This window comes from Vitis vinifera, chromosome 13 (genome assembly GCF_030704535.1).
Source record: "Vitis vinifera cultivar Pinot Noir 40024 chromosome 13, ASM3070453v1".
NCBI lineage: Eukaryota > Viridiplantae > Streptophyta > Magnoliopsida > Vitales > Vitaceae > Vitis > Vitis vinifera.
This window is the reverse complement of record NC_081817.1, coordinates 4,492,364-4,516,542: the sequence shown is the minus strand read 5'-3', so window position 1 is coordinate 4,516,542 and position 24,179 is coordinate 4,492,364. Positions and strand designations below refer to the sequence as shown.

Here is a 24,179-nt window from a genome sequence, read left to right as displayed (position 1 = left end):
AATTAAAAGAAATGAAATAATTCTCAAAATCGTGAATCTAACCGTTTCTATTTTTTTTTTTACATAAATAGTAATTAATTTTTATCATAAATGCCTTTTATCATTTTAAATATTTACAGGTAAGTTTTGAAAGAAAGAGTTATTTTTATAAATAAAAAGGGTATTTTTGTTAAGATAAGATAAAAAAAAATTATAAGGTTAAATTTTTAAATTTAAGTTTTTAATGATCTTTTTAATCAAATAATCTTAAAAATAATTGATTGATTTAAATCAATTTTTTATTTTTTAAAACTCTTTTCTTCTATTTTCTTTCTCTTTCATTTTTCTTTCAATTTTCTGAAAACCAAACATGCCTTTAAATTTTTCCAAAATTTTAAGCACCTTTGACTTTGGTTCAGACTTCAGAGTTCCAACCCATTTACTGTGGCATGCAGGAGGGATCATCTGAAATAATTATCACTTCAAGGATTTTCAGCTGCATGAAGTCGGCGTACTACCTTCAAATTTTCAGCTGGGAAGTAGGGATGGCATCGGGGCGGGTTTTTTTCGGTACCCGCCCCGCCCCGCCCCGCCCCGCCCCTAATGGGATGGGATTAAAATTTATTAAACGGGTTTGGAACGGGTATGAGATTTTTTTTAACCCGGGGCGGGTTCGGGTATTGCCCCATCCCACCCCGCCCCGCCCCGCCCCGTTTACATATAAAATTAATTTTAAAATTAATTTAATTTAAAATTTTATTTTACTATTTTTAATATATAGATAATAATAAATTTTTTTAATAAAATAAATTATAAAAAATATAATAATTTTATTATTTATAAAATATATTTATTTTAATGTAATTAAAATTTTTTAAAGTAATTTTAAAAAAAACTAAACGGGGTGTTCCGTTTAATTTTTTAAACGGAACGAGGATGAGAATTGATTTTGCTAAACGGGGCGGGGTTGGGATGGGGGCGACCCGTCCCGAACCCGCCCCGTTGCCATTCCTACTGGGAAGTGTGCTGGACCGTGTACTTCCAATTCAAAATCGCTGGCAGCCCTTGAACCTTTTTGGGTATTTTCCGGACAGCCAAACGAGGCATTGGACTTCCACCATTTTGGTCATTCTCAAAATCAAAATAGGCAAACATAGGAATAACAGTTGCTATTCCTTTTAACACCATCTATATTCAAGTTGTAAAGAAAAGGGAAATCGTGGGTGAGCATATATGCATATAGACGATACTGAATTATTGTTATGGGCCCAGGAGCTGGGGCCCACATAGAAGATTTTTCTGTCGTTTGAAGTGACTTTTGGGTCATGGCTTTTAAGTTACATTTTTATAGCGGCAAATCTTGTTTATCAGCCTCCTTTCTTCTTATTGGTCGACGCAGAACGCACTACCCAAATTAATTCCACTTGCCTGGCCCCACGTTAACCTCTCCCTCCAACGCGCAAGTTAGCAAATCGCCTTCAAAAGAAAAAAAAAATCAGTACTGCCGTCTTTTAAGAAAAAGTTTTTACAATACCCGACCCGATGGTGAGGTCCGCGGATGACGTGGCAGCTGTCTTAGCATTGGTTCGATTGTGGACATCTTCAAGACAAGTGCGACTGAGAAGGCCGTGAGGTGGGTCATAACTCATAAGCAATCAATCTCGGACCTGAAACCAGCACAAAACCGTAATTCATAGACTGCTTTCGTGCCCGTCAGGCCCTATTTAAAGCCCTCGCACACCTTATCCCCCTGTTGGCTGCGGACCATTTGTTTGAGGGGATTTTCATCTCTCTCGGAATTGCGATTCGGCGTTTGCCTTTAGCTTCAATTTTGTCTCCGAGGCTTCTGATTTGACCGATCGCAGTTTCTGAGTGTGAAAAATTAGGGTTTCGAGTCTTGTGGCGGTTTCTCCCTTTGTTTCAGGATTGTATTAAAAGAATTTGCAATGGAAAACCCTAACGAACAAGGATCTGTTGATGATCGCAAGATCTATGTGTCCGATGCAGTGGAGGAATACGGCGGTGAGGATCTTGAGAATTCACCGTCCGTTGAATCCGCTGTTATTGGATCTGGTGGGAGTTCTAGCGTTTCTCCGGCGAACGGTGGTTCTGATGGTGAGATTGGTCTCACGGAGCGATTAACCGATATTCTGGTAGAAGACGGGGATGGAGATCTGTTGCTTCAGCGTAGCAATCGAGAAACTAGGGTTTTGCAGTGGTTGCAGGCTCTGGATTTGCAAGTCATGGGGGCGTGTCGTGCTGATGAGAGACTGAAGCCTTTGTTGAAACTGAATGTCTCTAATGGTGTTGCTGAAGATCGCCTTTTAGATCATCTAATTCAGGTGTGTATAGATCAGGACATATAATATACTTTAGAATTCTGAATTTATGTAGATTAAGGTCCTCTCCTTGTAAATCTTATAATGCTTCCAATACAGAACGATTCGCACATCTATGTAGGTAGTTTGATGTGGTGGCTGATAAGGGTTATGCCGTGTCTGTGAGTGAAAACATGATTCTTGTGCATAAGGAATTTGTTAGCTGGACGATTTTATCTTAAATGTTTTATTGGCTATTATGAAGAACATGCTTATTTAATATTCAGCTTATATATCATGGTTAATTTTCTATATATCTTTTGTTTTTTGTTTATTAAACAGCACTTCGATGCGGCAGAAGTTGGTAAACTAGCAAGGTGCTTGTGTATTCCTCTGGTTTCAATTCGCGTTGGAAAGATCATTAAGCAAGGGACCCTCCTGTGCCCAACTGCTACAAGGTAATTGTAACCATTTGAACACCCAATCTTACTGTTTGTCTATGTGCATTCTAGGGTGTACATTGTTGTAATGTTCATTTGTATTTTCCTCACTGTTCATATGTGCAGCATTATTATTGATTTTGGTTTCGAAAATAATATATGCTGCCATATGAATGAATATAATGTGGTCATTAATTTTGATTGAAGCTATAATTTGGTTATTCACGTTCCTTCCTAAAATAGCTTCATAGTTGTATTCGCAGAATGGTACCGTGACCAGATTTTTTGTCTTGCATGTATTTGAAATTTGATATTGCTTTCTTCTCATAGCCTTTTCTTCGTAATCCTCCTTGTTTGACCTACGGATTTTTACCGTGTTAAGGAGAAATCTAAACATTTTCTTAAAGACTGTCTTTATTTATTGTATGTGGTTTTTGATATGTTTAGTTGCTACTTCTACATTACGTTTTCTATTTACCCCCTGATCTTATGATGAACATGATATAAGTATTATTGTTCAATGACTGGTGCTTTGCTGGTTCTAAAATTTGCTTCAAGTAAAGCATAAAGCAATTTCTTCTCTCAAAAGGAAGAATAGAATGCCCAAAAGATTGAAGTAAATGATTCCTTTTTAAACACACCCATCACTACCTTAGCTTGTTCTCTATAGGTTGGGATATTACTCAATGAATTAATTCTGTCTTGGTTCATTCTGTCTTGTGGTTTCTTTGTATTAAGAGGCTAAGAGCATGGTAAAGGAGGAATATATTTTTTTTCCAGATATTTTCTTCTAGTTTACTTAAAATAAAAAATTGCTTAGTTGTTTGGCTTTTCAGAGAAAGCTGAGTCATCTGACTCAGTTGCTTTTTTTTCTCCTATTAAAAATGACTCATGTTTCTTTTTTGCTATTTGATTCTTGTGTAGAATATACATGATGATGATTTGCTAATTTTTCATAGTATTACATTATCTTGTAACTTTAACTTGGCATGATGGAAACTTAGATGCAATGTTTGTATACTATTCTTCATTTCTTGTGCTTAGATAACCATCTTCCTGTTATCATGTGTGGAGAAGGCTTTTTGTGTGCTTTGGAGTTTCTTCATGTTATGATCTTAACATCTTGGGGAATTGAAATAAGCTTCTGCCCATGATACTCTTATTTAATTGTACCCTTGTACTATTTAGAAAATCTAGTCAGGTTTGAGTGCATTTTGGTCTGGGGAGACACCACAAAGATTAATGGATATGGTTAGAAGAAATCTGATGTAAAATGGCAATTTTTATGCATGTTTTCTTATTTTTGAACATTGACATTCTGTTGTTAATATATCACATGACAAATTTGTAATGTTAATCATTTAATTACACTCTTATCATCCTTGGATGCAATATTCTCTAGTGTACTTACACAGAGGATGTTTTCTGTAGAAGGAGATTTTGGTTGGAATTTTTCCGTTAGTGTCAGGTTTATCTTCAGACATAATTAGCTGGAAAATGTATGTTGTTGATAACTAGTAGAAGTTGCAGGATTCTATATTTTAGATTATTGATGGTGACAATGTTCATCCTTCCAAATAAATATATCTTTTGACTTGTAGGTAAAGTGGGCGTATTCTATTATGATCTCTGAATTATGAGGAAGTAAAGGTAGTTCCATGCTCCTATGTTATATAGTTTGCTTCTCTTTTTTTGGATCACCTATATCTTTTGGTTATATGGGTTCTACTTCTTATTTTAAGTGGGATTTTGTGTGGAAGGCATTGTATCTGTTGTGTTTTAGTAGGCTTGAAGATATTATGCTTGCTTAACAGTTAGTATGCCATGCATGATGTTCAGACATTATATTGAATCAAGAATATTTTGTTCTGCATTTTAATCTTTATCAATTTATGTCTAGCTGCTCTTCCTTCTTTTGTGAAAAGTCAAATGCCCCATTATGGCTATCTTCTAATTTTTCCCCTTTTTTTTGTATTCATGAAAGTGATTGCATGATGTAAGAACTGTTTGTTATTGTTAGCTGTTCTGTGCACCTGCTGTCTGTGTTATGATCTGTGTTTTGAGTTGAACGATTGTTTTGGCATTGTATGCATTCTAGCAATGGTTTGGTTGAACTGATACATCACTGGTAGATGTTATCTTGTTTGATAGGTGCATCACTGATAGATATTATTGTGAAAATTTTTCAATAAATGCGTTATTAGAAGCTTGGTGATGAATGGTGGATGCAATCCTAATTGTATTCTCAGCAATGTAACAGAATAATCTTCTAGTCACATATTTTAGTGCCTTGTAATTTGTTTGTAAGATAAAAGCAAGTTATGTTAATGTAGATGAATGCATTCATCTGGAGGAACAGTGCTAAATATATTCTTTATTCAGCCTGAGAAGTTTCCAAGCCAGTGTAAACATAATTACCATTTCAAAACATAACAAGTATCCCGATTTCCAGAACATAATGATGATTCAGACTTCTAAGTGCTTACCCATAATAACACTTCAATTAACTAGTTATTTTTTAGAATAATTTTGATGCTGTGAATTCCTCAATCATGGTCTCTGGGGTATTGTTTTTGTTTCTATTGCTGTTTCTATATCTTTCTATGCTTGAATTGTGCATTATGTAATCTCTTGGCTGTAGTTTTATGTGATGTTAACATTTCATAGTTAAAGAAAGTCTCTCTAAATATACTCTCTAAATATACATTGATTTAAATCCAGTGAGGCACACACCTTGCCCCTGTGGTTTGTCTTGGCCATGGGTTATACATTACATTAACCAAAGTAGTGTGTTTTTTTCCATAAATTTGAACAACCATTTTCCAATTGGAAGACTAAATATTGAAAAAATGTTTGCATTGTTCTGAATTCAAGATTGAAAATAAAAAGATACATTATTGGGGCTTTGCATTAATAGTTAGTTGCGATAGCCTGAAAAGGCACCAAATACATGTAGAGGTCTTGTGGGATCTGAAATCGCTTGGGAGGGAGAAATTCCGTGACATTAATAAAGGATGACTCATCTAATATATTTAGATGCATTTTTAAGGGATGAAGGTTAGTTGATAAGTGTTGTGGTGTGTCCATAGTGGACTATATCTTCATAGGATTAGCAATTTGTGAACAATGTATTAGGCGAATCCCCATCAGGAAATGCATGGAGGTTGGCCACTTTTGGGAGGGTCAATGTGAGATTATACATCACTTAGGAGGAAGAAGTTTCTAGCACTCGTAACTGAAAATGCTCTAGTATGTATGTGTGTTTTAAAGCCATGAGAGATAATGCTCCCAAAGTGGACAATATCTGTACAGGATGAGCTTACATTACCATGACAAATTAGCGTCCTCAATGCTTATGCTTTAATATTGAAATTATTTATGACTTAAATTATTCATATCTATGTTCCTTTTTCATTGTTATTTTTAAATGCACATACAGTATAGAGATCAGTTTTTTATTTTTTATTTTTTATGTTGGACATTAACTACTGAATCTAAACTGTGCCAATATGCTGGAGCACTGCTGTAGAGATTTTATTACTATCTCTCTCTCTCTCTCTCTCTCTCTCTCATTTTATTTACTTCATAGCCCATTTTATGTGTCATTTCACTATTTAACACTTTGAACATTTTGTTCTTTTTTTATCAACAGGGGAAACCTAAATCTCACACTTCTGCCGACATCTGAAATGCGCATTGCATTCATTGGGGATGATGGTTACACAGAGAGGCTGTCTACCTTAAGTAGTATTTCCCAGTGCTCTGCTGTTGCAATTGAAGAAATACCTGCAGACAATTCTGGAAGATCTTTCCTCATAAAGATCCCAGATTGTGAGGTTCTCTATTTTTGGTGCTCTGAAAAGTCAAAGCTCCTGGGCATAGAATTGCTTGCAAAGGTAAATCTACTTGGTTATTCTGTATGTGGTCAATGCATTCGCCCATGGAAAAGAACAGTGATGAGGAGTATGGAGGCTTTACATCCATGAAAATCGCCTTTATTCCTCAATACCCCACTGTTTTCAATTGTTGGAAGTTTTTTTGGTTCAGTGTCAAATGGGGAAATTTCATCTAGAAAATGAATTTGTAAACAAACACCTCTGGAATATGTTCTCTCTCATTCACTTCCATGAATTGGATCTTTTCCACAAGCTCTCAAGTCATCCTACCATGTCTTCGCCCTTGGGAGGGCTTTGTCCCTACTCTCCACACCCTTCCCCATTCAAATAACTAAATAGATAAATAAACCACTATCATTGACAGACACAGACACACCCACACACACATTAGAGAGAGCTTGAGAGAAGGAATAAAAGACAAATTAAATTAATTATTTATGAATTACATAGCAGCTTATGTTCTGCACACTGCACAGTAGCTTACATTCATGGTGTGCATCTGATTCTGACTAATATTTCTTTCCTTTTCCCCTGTGGAGTAGATGAAGGATTTACTCAAGAGGAAGCCATCTTTAGCTGAATTAACTGGAATCAGTGAGTCACGTCTTGACTGCTTTGCGACCCACCTCCGTGCCTACCTTGTTGGGTCATCCATGGGCAATGCTCGAGCAAGGCCATCCAATTCGCCATCCTCTTCAATGGATACCATAGCTGATCCTTCTGAACTAGGTCAAAATGCTCAATTTTTGCCCTCATTGTCAAAGCCTTCACGGTCTCGACACAACAGCAGTCAAGCAGTTAAACCAAATTCACTCTATCAATGTAGCCTGAGTCCAAGGCCAAGTTCCTTTAAAGAGGGTCTGCCTAGGAACTTATCATCCTTGAGAAATGCTGCCAGAGAGAAGTTTAAACGGCGTGGTGAAAGCCATTTTTCAGCTGTTGACAATCTGCCTATTGCCTCATGTATCACTATGGATGCACCAAGTTCAAATTCTACTGAAAAGGACAAGCTTCCGGAAGTTGTTGGAACATACCCATTCTCTGAGTCAGATTTTCTGGAATCACTGGGTAAATCTGCTGCTGCACCCTTAATAAGCCCATCATCTCAAATCCCTTCGATAGGTTCATCTCTCTTCGCACCCTATTATTGTTGGTGTCCCCCACGGGCATCTTCTTTGCAATACACAGTAGCCCCTTCACAGCTGCCTATCATACCCGCTGAATCTTTATCTTTACCTCCACTTTCTTCTTTGTTACCAGCCAGTAGGTCGTCCAATTTGTTGAGGCCAACTCCATCTCTCAATGTCTCAGGCGTTCCCTCAGTAGACTTCCCAGCTTTCTTGCCTGACCCATTGGTTCGATTACCTTTCTCTATGGCAAGTTCTCAACAGATTGCAACTTTCACTCCTTTAATGTGTGATCCTATCGTCCACATTCCTGTTATAGATGTGTGCTCCTCAGGTCAAGGGTACCTGGTTAGTGCGGGTCCCACCATATCAACCACCATTCCTCCCTTGCACCCAAAACTTGTGAACCCATTGATCCCAGAAACTGAGTCTGCAGTAGAAAAAGGTGCAAGAGAGACTTTGCGGCTGCTCATCAATAGTTCAAGCCAGAATAATCCACAGTTGATGGATGTATTGCCGGCTGTTCTGACAAATGCTGATGAGAAACACAGTCTACTGGTTGTGGGAAGCCGCGGTCTCTACAATGGAACTAGAGATGTTGATGCTATTGCAAACAGCATTGTAGGCATGAGCTTGGTTTCACTATCTGGGAGATCTATTGGATCTAGTGTCATGAGGAGTGGAGATTTGGGTTCTCAGGCGGAGCATGCTGTTGGGTCCTTTGAATCTTGTTTGGATGACCAGGAAGGTCCCTATTTTCCAGAGTTGAGGGAAGAAAAAGAGTGACGGAGGGAGGAGAGAAATCCATTATGTTTAGAAGACATTACCATATCCTTTGTTATTTCATGTGGGTGTGTGTTACTTTGTAAATCTCTTCTTTGGGCCCTGAAAATGTAGATATGTGTGGGTAGGCTTTACCCTTACTAGAGATTGTAATTGATGTACATCAAGCCATTTGTGTGGTGGTGTTGTCAATGCATATTATTCTGGTGTTGATTAGAAAGCTAAAGAATCTTGGGTTACCTTGTGGTTGTGCATGGGATGTAGCTATCATCACTTCTGCTCTTGGTTGCTTGTGTTTTAGTGACTTGGAATTGGGTATGGGTGGTTTTCTAGTCTGGTTGAGTCACCCTGAGTTGTGAACCTAAGCTGAACATCCTCCAAGCTCTTAAGACAGTGGTTTAAAGATGTAACGAGTGTAGTGTGCTTTTGGTATAAAGGTCTGTTCTGCAAAGGCTGAAACGGCATTATTATAAATTGGAAAGCAAAAAAAATTTGCTTCGCCTAGGTTAGTAACTGTGAGGGTTGGTTCCGTTTTAAGGACAGATGAATAAATAAATAGATAAGAAGTCTAAATTTGGGCATTATCTCATATGATCTGAAAACAACAAAGTGGGGTTTAAATCAGCCATCGCAGTTAGACTGTAGTACTTGAGAACTAATTCGTATATATGGGTGATAAAACAGTACCATTTTGTCATTAAGCCACACTCAATTGGACGTAATATTATAGATTCTTTACTTGTTTTGATCTGCACTACATAAAGGCTTGCTGCCAGAAATAATCATTGAAGAAAAAATGAAGCAATGCCCATACGAACTCAATTCATTATAGACAAGAAAGTGAAATATATTCGGTTTGAAGGAGCTGTCGATTATCTTTGATTGCCAATAGAAAGTAGCGGGGCTTTGGCATTCTCATTCATTGAATTGAACCTGGTCCGTCCAGCCCCTAAGCGCATCTATTTTGATGATTGATGATTGATGATGATGGTCTACACACGCTCATCCACCGCCTGAGATCAACTCCCAATTTTAAGACTCCCCTAAATAATGGACTTCTCCAGAGAATGTGGAGAATTCTAGTAGATGGCAAGTACAATGATTAAAAATCCTGACGATTTATGGCTCTAAATTCTCTCAAACCGCCCAATCGAATGAAGGACAGTAAAGAAACCATACGCACGGTACATGTCCATTCAACAGCACGAAGATATGAATGAATTCATGTGTAGCCTCTCATAACATGGAAAGCAACTTCCTGCCTCATGGTCTTGAGAATTGTAAGTGGTATGATGTGAAAGCCACAATATCGATGATGGCCCAAACCCCAACATTCAATCGTGCCCTGTCTCATTCAGAAGGAACCCATCTCATGTCTTGGAAAGCTATTGGATATTTGGATTTCTAAGTGATGCCTCCACCAGGACCACCACCCCATAATTCTCACATCCTCTTCTCCTCCTCACTTACCCTTGCTTTGCTTTACACTTGTATCATCGTCATTATCATTACTATTATTGTCGTTTTTTGAACAATTTATTAATCCAATGACCCTGTTTTTTTGACACTACTACTATTGAGTATTAAAGTAATAAATATAAAAAACTAGAGGAAGTTTCGGAGAAACAGACCCAAGGGCAAGGTACTTGCTGAGAGGATAATGCCTCATAATAATAATAATAATAATAATAATAATAATAATGGAAGGGAAAGTAGCAATGACCACATTGAGATACAAATGTATGGAGTATGCCTAACGGTGTTGTTTCTCTATGTATATGTAACATTTGAATTGAGTCTTGGGTTTTGTTGGGTTGTAGAGTTGTGTGGAGGCTAAGAATTTTGATGCTCCACCTTATTTGGCTCAAATTGGAATGTGATAAAGAGTAAAAAGCACTCAAACCGATGGCCAAGTTGCATTCCGAATAATACGGTACCCCATGTGGGTAGCTGCAAAGTGGGGTTTTAGTGGCAAATGCAGGCATGACTTTGAGCTATGACTTGCTCTGAATCACTCTCCCCCCATGGCAAACCTTTGAGGCCCAAGAAAGAAAATTGTATCAATATAATGCAAGTTCTTATTTCTTAACCTTGAAATAAGTGGGCATTGTGTGGAACAAAGAATGGGGAGGAATGCCCTCTTGAGAAGGGCAGGGAGGTGGAGGGAATGGTAGTGATGAGCAACTCATAAGGGTGGGATATGTGCAGAATCATGCAGGCTAGAATAGTCTCTGGGCACAAGTGGAGCTGGCTGGGGCTAAGGCTAAGGGTTCAAATGAATGGGAACATATCAGTGAAGGGCCATCTCTGCATGTGGGCAGCCAAATGAAATGTAGTCTTGTAGCATCACAAACATATCTTCACGGAACAAGGACAATCAAACACCTTAAGACAGCAGATCAACAGAAAAAAAAACAGAACAAAAAGGAACAAGAACAATACCTATGTTAATTGCAAGTATATGGAAGAAGAGAATATAAAAAAATGCCCAAGAATAACTCTTGAACACAACAAAAGTGATTTCTGTTTTTTAAACCCCACTTCCTATCAAATGGCTGGAAAAGAACTTAGGAAAAAGTGGATTCATTCTTACTCTTCCCATGAATGGTGAGTGCCGTGCTGATGCTTCCCCAGCTGGGTCCTCTCATGTAGGGACTATCTACCTTATGAACTAAATTAAAAAAAAGTACCCAATTCTTTTAATCCTTTCCAAATCTTAATTGCTACATACTATGTTTGTACAAAGTATAGTGTCACAGTCAATTTCAATGACCAATGTTACGGACTTAGTCTTTTCCTAAACTCATTCGGCACTTAGACAATTTAAGACCCTTAATCTTGCTAAGTCAACCTTACTCTCGATGTTTAGCTTGCTAGGCTAAGATGCACCCGACTTAGAAGCTTTAGAGGGCATAATAGGCAACACTTAAAGAACGGAAGCTTTATTGTTTAAAGGAAACTTTACAAGTGCTTTGGAATTCACTTACTTGGTTGGTTAGGTTATTGGGTGGTGCCTTAGCCAAATGAGATCTTAACCTATTTATAAGCACCTTAGGAAGTCTCTAGAACCTTAAAGGGTTCATTACAAATCAAGAATAATTTAGAGGCTCCTACATTAGTTTATGTAAAAGATGACTTTGAAAGATTCTAGAACACCCCACACTATTCCAATGCTCTCTTAGCCAAGTGTAGAGATGTGTGGACAACTCTAACCCTTTTTAGAAGTTTCCATATTCTTCCACTTTGTAGCTAAGTGTAGATGTCTATAGGGGTCTCTAGAAGCTTCTCACCTCCTATTTGAAGCATATTGTGACACCAAGTTTTGGTACATATCATAACCCACTAAATAAGTAGTTGAATTCAAGCAATCCAATCTCATTTCTCAATTGGAACCCTCATCACAAGTGGTCTCAGCTTGTGAATCAACATGCCCACATGGCAAAAAATCTCCATATGTAGAGATTACAGAAAGCTTCATAATATAACGCCATCTATATAGCTTCTAGCCTTCTACTACTCCACCTTGTTGCTTTTTTGTTTTTTCTCATTTTCTTATTTGGTTAAAAAATCAGGCATGATGAAGGCACTATGTGAACATAAGATTGGTAGAAGTTAAAACGTCTTAGTCTTTGCAAAAGGCATGAATATAAGGTTAAAATTAAATAAGAAGGGGACCATGGTGTTGCACCAGTGGACAACCACCTAGTCCATGTGAAGGTCAAGAGCCATGTTGCCTTCTCCATTTGAAGATTTCTTGAATGCCTAGGACTATGCTACATTCTAAAGATTATATAACCACTTTTGTTGCTTTCCCACAACACAAGCCACCAAAAAGGTATCATTAGTTTTTCAAAGATATTAAACCTTTTTCCTCTTTTGAGTTTTGGACTGGCTTCAATCAAGATGAGTATTCTAATCTCACAAAACCAGTCATTGTTGAATTGGATTTGGATCACAACAACGAATTGGTTTGTTTTTAGTGAAGAAACTGGGAAAAATAAAATAAAAATAAAAACTTATATTTAATTATTTATTAATTAATTAGGCATTGGTTTGTGTTAGATTCTTTCATAATATTAGAAAAAAAAAAGAATATTTTCCCAATAAAGACATGGACAGATCATGACCGTAATAAAAGTAAAAAAAAAAAAAAAAGGAAGATTGGAATAATTTGTGAATATATTAAGTGTGGTAATGGATATATTTTAAAAAAAAAAAAAAGGTTAGGTGGAATGGAATGGTGGTGGAGTGGAATGAAGAACAGTAACAGAGGGAGGAAAACAAATAAAGTGATAGCTTTATGTAATGTGAATTATTGGTCATAAAGTGAGAAATTCAGTAATGTCTAAAGGGAGATGTGATTTTGAAAAGCCAATGGCACTTGGCGTTTTAAGGGTATGACTGAGAGACAAGAATTATATTCTCATTTTCAATTATTCTACCACACAGGGAGTTGGGGAACTTGGGATCCACTACTATTTCTATCTATTCCCCCACTCCTCACTTTTATTCTCCCAATTTCATATTTCACTTTCCATTTTTGTTTTGACCTCGCTTTCATCATCTCATGTGTACAAAAATATATAAAATAAAATAATTCGGGTTACCTTTTAAGATGTGCAAAAGCTTCAATTGGTTGTTTTATTTACAAATTTTCTACTTTTGATCAGGATAAAGTTATGAATATGACAAACATTTTAATTTCCACAACACAAAAGTCTTAATATGAGATTGGATCAATTCATTTCGATTAGGGTTGACAAAAGTAGATTTTTTTGAGTACTTGTCTCACCCTAGACATGACGAATTTGAAATTTAAATAAATAAACTATGATGGGTTTGAGTTTTTTCCTTTTTTTAACTTGGGTGGATTCAAACATTGATCATATATAAAATTAATTTAATTTATTTTAATTTTTTATAAAATATTTTTATTTTAATTTAATAATTTAAAAAAAATTAAAATGAATAAATGGATTAGTATCTCAACCATCCCTAATTTTGGTTCCTAAGTTATTTAGGACAGTATAAGATGTAGAAATATTTATGAGGTTGAAATTTTAAAATTTTTATGGTTTAGTTTTTGTTTTCATAGGGATAGGGACAGAGTTGGAGAATTAGAACTCTATGGTCTAGACGTTGAAGTGGCCAAGTGAGAGTGGGAAGGGACCCTATCTCAATCATTCAGTCCAAAAGATGGCCCCCGTCACGTTATCATCCCACCTTGTGCCTCCCATCACTTTCAGATAACTTTACCATCCATAAAACAAAAAATTTCACTCCTTTTCTTCCGCACCTGGATATGCTCCCATGCTAACTACTGTGGCCTCTTCCCCTCCACCGTCGGATTCCAATATCTCCGCACCCCACCCGCAGATCTCGAGGAAGGAATATCCCCGGTTGTGGTGGGGGACACGTGGGTGGAGACGAGTGGCCCAGGAAGCAGTGAATGATTTATGGGTAATTAGGTTGATGTTCACTTTCAGGTGCCTCTATGCTCCACTCAGGAATAATGATAGGGTGACACCAGCCTTTGAACCCCCCACCCCATAATATTTTTAATGGCCACGTGGCAACTCTGGTTGCTCCCACTCATGCTTTGCGGAAAGGTCAGCCTCGAGAGAGGGCCAAAAATAAATAAATAAAAAGATTTTTTTGAGACCCTGGAGTCAATGCAGCTTTTCGTGGAAAGAAGGTAACGTCAAATTTTTCTGCCGTTTTCTAACACCATTCTTGTTTGGTATATTATTGTGACGTAAAAGACTATTTTAACCCTAAACTGATGCAATCACGTCATTTCTGGTATGGTAGAATTGGCATTTCATATGGACAATGATATGATATGATTCATGAAAAAAAATACATATAGTTGCCAAATGCCAACCGTAAAATGAAATCATTTTAAAAATAGTTACTTTGATTTATTTGCCAAAAAAAATAGAGTGCTTCATAGGAGTTGGTTACCCTGAGGTTTTGATTTGACATAATTAAATAAATTAAAAATAAAAGTCTGTTAGGTAATCGGAGGGCTCCGCTCCTCCTTAGTCATGAATTGATGTCTGAGACTATAAAACAAATTGATGTTTTACGAATCGACGAATTTGGCATACTTATCCCGGTAAAGCAATTGCGGCTACAACTCCCAAATATCATACGTATGCAGCCATGTCATTTGTAGGAGGGTAGAATTGGTTTTTTCTTTTATCGATAATGCTATTGCCATGGTAATAGTAGAGTTTTTTCCATACCATAACGTTTCCTAACGAAACATATTTAAAATTTAAATAAATTAAGGGTAAATTTAAAATTTTTTAAAAATCTTGAGAATAGATTTGAAATGGATTATAATATCTTAATTATTTATAAGATATATTTATTTTAATATTATTTTTTAAAAATAAAATTAAATATAAACCTCCTTCGATTTAATTTTTTTATTATTTAATATAAATGAAATGAAATTGGAATAGGGAATAACCGTTTCTAACCATCGATTACCATCCCTATACATGATTACTAAAAACATATAATTGCCAACCATAAAATGAATTCATTTTAAAAAAATGGTTACTTTCATTTATTTACCAAAAATAGAGTCGCATTAGTCCGTTACAAAGGAGAGCGTCGTTACGGATTGGGGTTTTGATTTTGACATAATTAAATAATTTTTTTAAAAAATAAATGAATAAAAGCTGGTCACGGAAAGGAAGGGTTTCGCTTGTCGTGAGTCATGAAGTCATGAATTGATGGCTGATATGGTAAAACAATTTATACGAGTTGGCGTAATTATAACCACGAGAAGAGCGGGTGAGATGTGTGGGTGACCGACGGGTGAACCAATTGCTGCCACAACCCCAAAATATGAATATAGAAATGTGAGTACGTGACCCACGCCATATGCCATGGTGCACAGTAATGTGCACAACTTTTAACCGTCCAAATGCTTTACTGCGCTACAGCTGTCGATTTCCCACCTCTTTTTTTTTTTTGCCACGTCAGCGTCGACTTCTTCCCTGGTATCACCAGGAATCATCGGTTTCCTTGAACGCTAAAGATTTCAGAGGCGACTGAATAAAATTTTAAGAGATATATTTCCTTCTTCCTTTTCAATTTTTTTGACTTCTCATTTCTTTTGATTATCAATTACTAAGAAGGTCGTGAAAAGTAGGTGAAAAAAACAAAAGGCAAATAGGAGAAAGGGCGAAATTTTCTCGTCTAAAAGTCTTCTTAGGAAAACTTTTTTTATTTTGATATGATTCATTGAATTATTGTAAAAATATGACAAGCATAAATAAATTAAAATATTTATATTTGGTGATTTTTTGCCATTGCTAATTGATAAATCTCATTAATATTTATGAGTATTTTTTTTACAAAACTCTCAAACATTAATTATGATATTTATATATTTATTCTAAATTTTGTAATATCAAATATTTGAAACTGTAACATAGTGATGAATTTTTTTTAGATGTTTAGGTACTTATCCCGTTAAAGACAAGTTTGGAATGAATACTTATTTTATAAAATGAATAAGACTTTTTTTTCTTGTCCTATCTAAATTAAGTTTGGGTATTATTATCTTGTGTTTCCCATTATATATAAAATAAAATTAAAAATAATTTAATTTATTTTTCTATTTTTTCCCTTTTACACATAAAAAAAAAAATTCATCTTAAAAAGTTAAGATATAAATACTTATGAAACTTATTTATTTATGAAATACATTTATTTTTATATAATTAAAAATTTTTAAAATAAAAAATATTGACCCTCCCTTACTATCCCTAGTTTAAGATTCTTAGTAATTGTAAATTAAATAGTAATGTTTATTTTTATGTACTTAATTTTATATTGTGTAATGTTATTAATTTAATAAAATGAATATGAAAATAATTAATATTTTAAATTTAAATTTATTATGAATCAATATTTTATAATTTATGATTTTGATTTGGTATTATATCCAATTTTTATGGATTAAAAGGTGAAATAAATTATAAAAAAATAAAAATAAAACTTGGGAAAAAGAGAGGAGGGAATTTATTTTTATTTTTATTTTTATTATGGTATCCGGAATTCGTAGAAATAGAAAAACCGTTAGTTGTATATTAATTTGAAAATCTCGTGAGAATTAGATGAGTTTATGTTTTGGACGAAAATAAAAATTAGGGAAACAAAAATATGTAACGAGAAACAGCAGAATCTCTCTGACAGGGTTGATGAGGGAGCGCCACGTAAGTAAAACCTCGAAAGGAGAGTAATTAGCGTTAACCATTGACTGGCCTTAAAACCGATGATGACGTGGGCGCAGCGTGATTGGCTGGAGCAGCATATTTTTGTCGTTTCTCCCTTTATTTTTATTTTTATTTTATTTTATTTTTGCGCTTTATATTTATTTTGCGTTTTGTTTAGTCTGAGCCGCATAGTGACCCTAGCCTCTGATCCATTTCCCTAGAAGCTGTCGCAACTGTCGCCGTCCGATATCCGTTCCCGACCATCATAGCCGTCGGTTCCATATATGATCCGCGCCTGTCGATTCTTCTACGCCTGGCTCAGATGCTCCAGAGGCTCTCTGCTTCGCGACTACGTGGAGTCTATGTTCCCTCGATGTGTGATTGGTCGATCCATGAGCTTGTTGCAGCTTCCGAGAGTAGTTCTCGGTGACGGCGCTCACGGGAGCGTCGGACAAAGGTTTCGGTAACCTCCGATCCGATTCGGTTGAGTTTCGTGTTCCAAACGCGTTAATTTCGGAGAGTTTATTGAAAATAGTTTTCTTCTTGCGGCTTTTGAGAAAACTTTGAGAAAACTTTCGGTTTTATTGAAATTTGATTGGGAGCTATGATGTGAAGCGTTGAGTTTCAGATCCGTTTTGGACGTTGTTTTTCGATTAGCAGATTCGAATCTTTGTTTTTTCTGGTTGTTTTTTTCCTTTTCAAAGTTCATTTTCGAGTTCTTTTCACTTTGAGATTGAAGGTTTTTAGCTGATCTAGAGAGGATCGGTGTTTGTACTTGTTGACTTGATTAATCGCTGCTCTTGAGTTCGGTTTGGAATCCGAACTAACTTTTTGATACAAGAAACAAAGAGTTTTATGTAGTCAAAATTTTAAATTTGTTCTGTTGTTGAGCCCGAAAGTGTCAATTCGTCGATTTGTTGGGAGGTTCTTGTTTTTGGATATGGAGGATGGAAACGAGAGAAAGGTGAGTCGTGAAATGCTTGATATGGCGGATCGGGGAATGTCTGATGAGGTTCTGAATTGTGTGATGCCATATATTCACGACCCGAAGGACCGTGATGCGGTCTCTCTAGTGTGCCGTAGATGGTACGAGCTGGATGCGTTGACGAGGAAACATATTACAATTGCTTTGTGCTACACGACCACTCCTGGTCGATTAAGGGGGAGGTTTCCGCATCTTGAATCCCTAAAATTGAAGGGTAAACCTAGGGCGGCCATGTTTAATCTGATAATGGAGGATTGGGGAGGGTATGTGACTCCATGGGTTAAGGAGATCTCAGATTATTTTGATTGTTTGAAGTCGCTTCACTTTCGGCGCATGATTGTGAAGGATTCCGATTTACAACTTCTTGCTCAAGCTCGGGGACGTGTGCTCCTGGTGCTTAAACTCGATAAGTGCTCTGGGTTTTCCACAGATGGGCTTCTACATGTGGGTCGGTCTTGCAGGTAGTTTTGGCTTCATATTGGATTCGATTATTCTTTGTTGATCAAATTATATTGTTTGATTGAATGTTAGGTTAGAAATGTTGGATTCTTTAGAAATATTGAATTCAGTTTTTGTCACGTCTGCCTTTGGTTTTTATATGTTGGTTCGTTGTGGGTTTTTCTTATTGTGGCACACTGTTTTATGGATTTTAAAGAAGTGCACAGAGAAGAATGTAGTTAATTTGAATATGAAAGAAAATTATGCCCTCTTTAAGGTCTGAACTCTCTTAGTGAGGAGAATAATACAACCTGATAATGTTTTGATATCTGCAATTCTACGTCACTAATCCTGTTGTATGTTTTTAGACATCATGGATAAAATCATGTTCCCTTTCCATGGAGCAGATGTTTTCTGTGGAATGCTTGGAATTGTCATTGAACCACTCCCTTTATTCACATGCAAGAAATTGGTCTAAGCTCTGTTTTTAATTTTTGTTTTAGTTAACAATTGAAGATCTTTTTACTAACTTCATAAACTCCTATCTGGGTGCTTCTTTGTTGTATGGGTTGTTGTGAGATTGTAAGATGATTGTATCAAGTATTTCTTAAGAATATCAGACACTGATTTCACATCCATGTTTTTGTAAAGAAACTATGGGGTGATGCTAATGACCATCATTATTTTTCTGAAATCTCTGGATATAGCAAATAATGTATTAAAACCCTGCAGAAGATGACATTTGTCTAAAAGAAAACTGCATAGGGGGTATATGATTGAAAGTGCTCTGGAACATTTGCAATTAGTGATCATTTTTGTTTTCTTTTTCTTTTTCTTGTATCCTTTTAGAATAGAGTTATTTGAAACTATAGCATATCTGATAAGGAAGAAACTCAACAGCTTTATGATTAAACGGCATATTAATTGGGGTTTGGCTGTGTATGGGGGATTATTATTCTATTTTTTGTTTCTTGTTTCTTTTTAGAATTGAGGTAAATGGAGCTAAAGAATACCTATAAAAAAAATGGTATATGGAACTAATGAATCATTGATTTAAGATGAAGCTTAAGGGATTTTAGATTGCAATGAGGAGATTGTGAATCATTTTAGTTGACTAAGATATTAACTGGCATTTTCAAGATGAAGAAATTGGTGGAATATTGGCAGGAAAAAACTGATGCCTCTTTGTAAGAATAAGGAATATGTTTGAAGCTCCACTAAGTAGAGATTAGTCATGAAAACTGTTTTCTTTACTGGATGATGTAAAGATTTATGTATTTTTTCTTAGATTTTTTTATAACATGACTGATTTAAAGATACAGAAGTGAAGAACTTACATGGCTGTTATAAAAAGCATACAACAGTGTCATAGGGAGATGATACTGTGTAGAAGAGATTAAAATTTCAGCAAAATAGAGCTGTAATTTATGTTTGAACAGTAAAAGAAGAGATTGAAGAGTTCATAATCATTTTAGACTCATGCACCCCCCAGTGGCAGTTATTGGGCTGTTCTCACCACGATAGGAACATAGGATATTTCATGCTGCATTTGATGGTTAGCATGATCATATCACATGATAACAAAAGGGCTAGTTATAAGTTGGAACTGCAGGGAGATGTTTTAGGCTGCTGGAAAATTATTATCAAACCATAGGCCAAACATGGCAACAACTTTTTAACAGCACTGTCTTTGTCATTAGTTATTGGGTGATCATCTTGTCTAGAGGCTGCAGCAGGTCATGAATTTGTTGCTCTAGACAAGATTGTGAGGCAAAACTAACAATCTAAGCAGAATTCAAAGTACTTCTGAAAACATTATACCCTTCAAAATCTTCTCTTGTATTCATGAAATAGTATGTGAGACACTGCTAATATTTTGTTTCTATAATTTTGTGGCAAGGGAAAGGACAAAAAAGATGTTCCTTCTTGTTGTGAAGGAAACATGCTAACCTAAAATTTAACAGAAAAGATCCCTAGATAGATTGGAGGGGCTATTGAGGACTCATGTACATTAATTGATTACAATTAGATTTGTTGAATCGAGTTGTATGTACTGATTTTGACTCATGTGATTTTGTCCCCAGCCACCATGCAATCTAGGTTAGGTTAATGTATGTTGGTCTGTGACTCTGTTCATTTAGGTCATTGTTAATGTGTTCCTCAGTTCCATATATAGGGTAGCACATGATCAAACCATGCTACATTAGTTGGTAACTTAACATTGAATATCTTCTTACTACATGGATTCATTGTGAATATCATTATCACCCCATGCAAACATCTTAATGTCGGACAAATATGTGTTACTTTTTCTTTTTCCTTTTCTGTGATGGACAGTTGTTTTTTTTTTTTTTTTTTTCAGTTCACTTATTCTAAGCATGCTTTCTTTCTTTTTTATTATGCTTCTTACTATCTGTATTTTTAATCCTGTTTATTCTTTCTCAGGAATTTAAGAACCTTGTTTTTGGAAGAGAGCCAAATTGTGGATAAAGATGGGGAATGGCTCCATGAGCTGGCAATGAACAATACAGTTCTTGAAACTTTGAATTTTTACATGACGGAGCTTGCAACAGTCCAATTTGAAGACCTAGAACTCATTGCTAGAAATTGTCGATCTTTAACCTCTATGAAAATTAGTGATTTTGAAATCTTGGACCTAGTTGGTTTCTTCCGTGCTGCAACTGCACTAGAAGAGTTTGCTGGGGGTTCTTTTAGTGAACAATCAGATAAATACTCCGCGGTATCGTTCCCCCCAAAATTATGCCGTCTGGGTCTAAACTACATGGGGAAGAATGAAATGCCCATAGTATTCCCTTTTGCATCCCTACTTAAAAAGTTGGATCTACTCTATTGCTTGCTTGACACAGAGGACCATTGTCTGTTAATTCAAAAGTGCCCCAACTTGGAATTTCTTGAGGTAGAATCTCAATACCATTTCTTGCTTTTTTATTATGTTGTGGTTTTTTTCTTTTTCTTTTTCTTTTTCCCCTTTTCACCTCAAGGGGCTAAATTTGTGTGTATTAGGTTTCACTTTGTTCATAAAATGTCTTGATAGAATACAATATCATTTCTCTTAATTTCTTTCAACTCTACCTTTGCCTAATTGGTGTTTTATACCATTCAAAGTGTAGTCCAAGGGTATGATAGCTTATTTTGAATAAACAAAGTTTCATCTTGGCAAATTTAGACTTGAAGAAAAAATTTAGAAAATGCAGGGATTATTTAGACATACAGTAGTACACTGCATAGCTTGTGTATAAAATGCTCATCTTTGCACTGGGAACAAAACTAAGAGATTTGCTTTTTAAAATTTTGATATTCTTATTAACAGGCCAGGAACGTGATTGGAGACAGAGGATTAGAAGTTCTTGCTCAGAGTTGTAAAAAATTAAGGAGGCTTAGGATTGAGAGAGGTGCTGATGAGCAGGAAATGGAGGATGAAGAAGGTGTAGTTTCACAGAGAGGATTAATGGCTTTGGCTCGGGGATGCCTGGAGATAGAATATGTGGCCATTTATGTGTCCGATATCACAAATGCTGCTCTAGAATGTATTGGTGCTCACTCAAAAAAGCTATGTGATTTTCGCCTCGTCTTGCTCGAACGGGAAGAAAGGATAACAGATTTGCCATTGGACAATGGAGTTCGAGCTCTACTGAGGGGTTGCCAAAAGCTTAGAAGATTCGCTCTGTACCTCCGTTCAGGTGGTTTGACTGATGTGGGTCTCAATTATATTGGACAGTACAGCCCAAATGTTAGATGGATGCTTCTTGGTTATGTTGGAGAATCAGATGCAGGGCTTTTGGAGTTCTCTAGAGGTTGCCCTAGCCTGCAAAAACTAGAGATGAGGGGCTGTTGCTTCAGTGAGCGTGCACTGGCTGTTGCAGCAATGCAACTGACGTCACTGAGGTATTTGTGGGTGCAAGGGTATAGAGCATCTGAAACAGGCCGTGATCTATTAGTCATGGCTCGCCCATTCTGGAATATCGAGTTAATTCCTTCAAGAGGAGTTACTATTAATGCTCCGGATAGGGAACCTGTGTCCATCGAGCATCCAGCACATATACTTGCATACTACTCACTTGCTGGACCAAGAACAGATTTTCCAAGTACTGTTACTCCCTTGGACCCTGCATCTTTTCTTACGTTGTAGAACTGTATATCCTTTTCCAGAAGTTATCTTTTCCCTGTCATGTTGCCCTGTTAGGTGTCTTGTTAATAAGTTGGTGTATCTTTCTCTCTTTTTCCCTGGAAGACGGTTTTCATCTGCAAATTTCATTCCATATCCTATTTCTAGACTGCTGTCCTGTAATAAGTTTGTGATTTCTTTTGTAGTCTGCAAGCACTTGCACTCTTGGTGCATCTCTGTGTTAACTCCCATGGGCAATGAGTTCAATTTTCAACCCACTTTTGGATTGTATTAATTCTACGGCAAGTAAATCTTTTTGCAAATATTGTTGACAATGAGAAGAATGTGGGGGTGTCAAGTTTGTGAATAAAAATGGAAGTGATTTTTATTTGCTTGATCTTGTGCTTGCTATGATTGTGTAAAATACATTTTAGCAGACTTTTGTCTGACTCAAGAATGGAGCTACCATACCAGCAACTGAGAATACATTGTAGAGAACTTTAAAACATTGGAAGATATACTGGAATATGTCTCATTTTTTTCTCCACAGACGCTTCAGTTGTGCTCTTACAAAAAGAAGCTAATGTCACAGCAAAACTCAGTTCCAATGGTTCTCAGTAATTCTGATTGGTTGATGTGGGTTTTCTTTCTTCCTTTTCTTTTGTATGTAGGCAAGATTTCATATATCTGGATTTTAGTTAAAATAATGGATTACAATAATGAGAAAAGGAGACACCCCTGATTCTAGTTTAAATCATGGATTAGAATGGTAAAAAGAAAAAAGAAGCCATATCTGTGGTGGATGAAAGATGAGAGGATCATTGAATATTTGCTTGGGGACAATTGACAATGCAGAGGAGGACAAGAAGCATCCCACTTTAAAACTATTCTTCTTTACAAGTATAAGATATGTCTCGCCCCTAATGATAGGTTGATGCTTTTAGTGGTGATTTTCGATCAGAACTTTGCTTTTAAAGCATGAAGAACCTTAATTTTATTCACATGCAAGTGAAGAGGATAATCCTTGTAAGTGCATCTAAGGAGACCCCAACAAGCCGGTGGAGTCTAAAATTAGAGACTTCTCATGCATAGCAGGAGAAAGATGCCCAGATGATTACTGTTGAAAAAAGCAATTGCCAGTTCATTGTTGGTGCTCTTTCTCTCCTGCTGTGGCCACTTATTAACATGCTGCCTGTATATTGTATACCCTCTATTCTAGAGTCTTGTTTATAACTTCATTTGCTTGTTATTTTAGGTGTTTATATTACCCCTGGAAGTGAGTACGGCTGCAGTTTTCATAGGAGTGGACCACTATGGTAGATCTCCGAGAAAGCAGCACCAGTCATAACTGGGTGTCCAATTTTCCACACAAAGATTGCTGTACATGGTCAGTTCAGTGTTTATTGTTGTTTGGGTGTTCACCTTATTTATCTCTACAAGTTGTCATCTTCTAATGTTAGGAAAAAGGAAGAGATGCTACTCAATGGAATAATCCAAATAGAAGAGTCCATGGATTAGGACAATGGAGACTGTCCCAGTCCGGTTTATGTTTGTTTAGTTATTAATTTAATCATGTACTCTTTGATGTGCTCTAGGGATGGAGAATTGGTCAAAAGGATCAGAGCGAAGCATTCGGATTAGAGCTACAGGTATACCTCATACTTATGGCCCTGTTACAGCAGCAAGTGCTTTAGACTAAAATATTACCTGTCTTCAGTTGGCTGGTAAATTTAGTAGGGATTTTTCTGAGGACTACTTTACCATGGATTCCAGCCCTCCAGCCCCATCTGCTGGATGGATTTGAACCACATTATGCCTTCTAATATATACTAACCTTGGTGCAAACATAT

The 24,179-nt window shown here is 36.4% G+C and overlaps 2 protein-coding genes across 2 annotated transcripts; both read left to right on the top strand.

The window, feature by feature from the left end:
- Positions 1-1,557: 1,557 nt before the first annotated feature.
- Positions 1,558-8,782, top strand: LOC100251255 (uncharacterized). The gene is made up of 4 exons (XM_002279583.5): positions 1,558-2,321; positions 2,640-2,755; positions 6,390-6,633; positions 7,176-8,782. Exons 1-4 carry the CDS (start codon positions 1,926-1,928, stop codon positions 8,544-8,546), a joined length of 2,127 nt encoding a protein of 708 aa, XP_002279619.1. The 5' UTR covers positions 1,558-1,925; the 3' UTR covers positions 8,547-8,782.
- An 8,131-nt stretch (positions 8,783-16,913) lies between these two features.
- Positions 16,914-22,726, top strand: LOC100254771 (coronatine-insensitive protein 1). The gene is made up of 3 exons (XM_002276109.5): positions 16,914-18,226; positions 20,649-21,120; positions 21,535-22,726. Exons 1-3 carry the CDS (start codon positions 17,721-17,723, stop codon positions 22,351-22,353), a joined length of 1,797 nt encoding a protein of 598 aa, XP_002276145.2. The 5' UTR covers positions 16,914-17,720; the 3' UTR covers positions 22,354-22,726.
- The last annotated feature ends 1,453 nt before the right edge of the window (positions 22,727-24,179 follow it).

What these genes read in the sequence shown, in the direction of transcription:
- LOC100251255 (XM_002279583.5), top strand. Translation starts at nt 1,926, where the DNA reads ATGGAAAACCCTAACGAACAAGGATCTGTTGATGATCGCAAGATCTAT. An exon ending in TTTTAGATCATCTAATTCAG is followed by an intron (nt 2,322 to 2,639) that starts GTGTGTATAGAT and finishes TTTATTAAACAG; the next exon opens with CACTTCGATGCGGCAGAAGT. An exon ending in CTGTGCCCAACTGCTACAAG is followed by an intron (nt 2,756 to 6,389) that starts GTAATTGTAACC and finishes TTTTATCAACAG; the next exon opens with GGGAAACCTAAATCTCACAC.
- LOC100254771 (XM_002276109.5), top strand. Translation starts at nt 17,721, where the DNA reads ATGGAGGATGGAAACGAGAGAAAGGTGAGTCGTGAAATGCTTGATATG. An exon ending in CATGTGGGTCGGTCTTGCAG is followed by an intron (nt 18,227 to 20,648) that starts GTAGTTTTGGCT and finishes ATTCTTTCTCAG; the next exon opens with GAATTTAAGAACCTTGTTTT. An exon ending in CCAACTTGGAATTTCTTGAG is followed by an intron (nt 21,121 to 21,534) that starts GTAGAATCTCAA and finishes TCTTATTAACAG; the next exon opens with GCCAGGAACGTGATTGGAGA.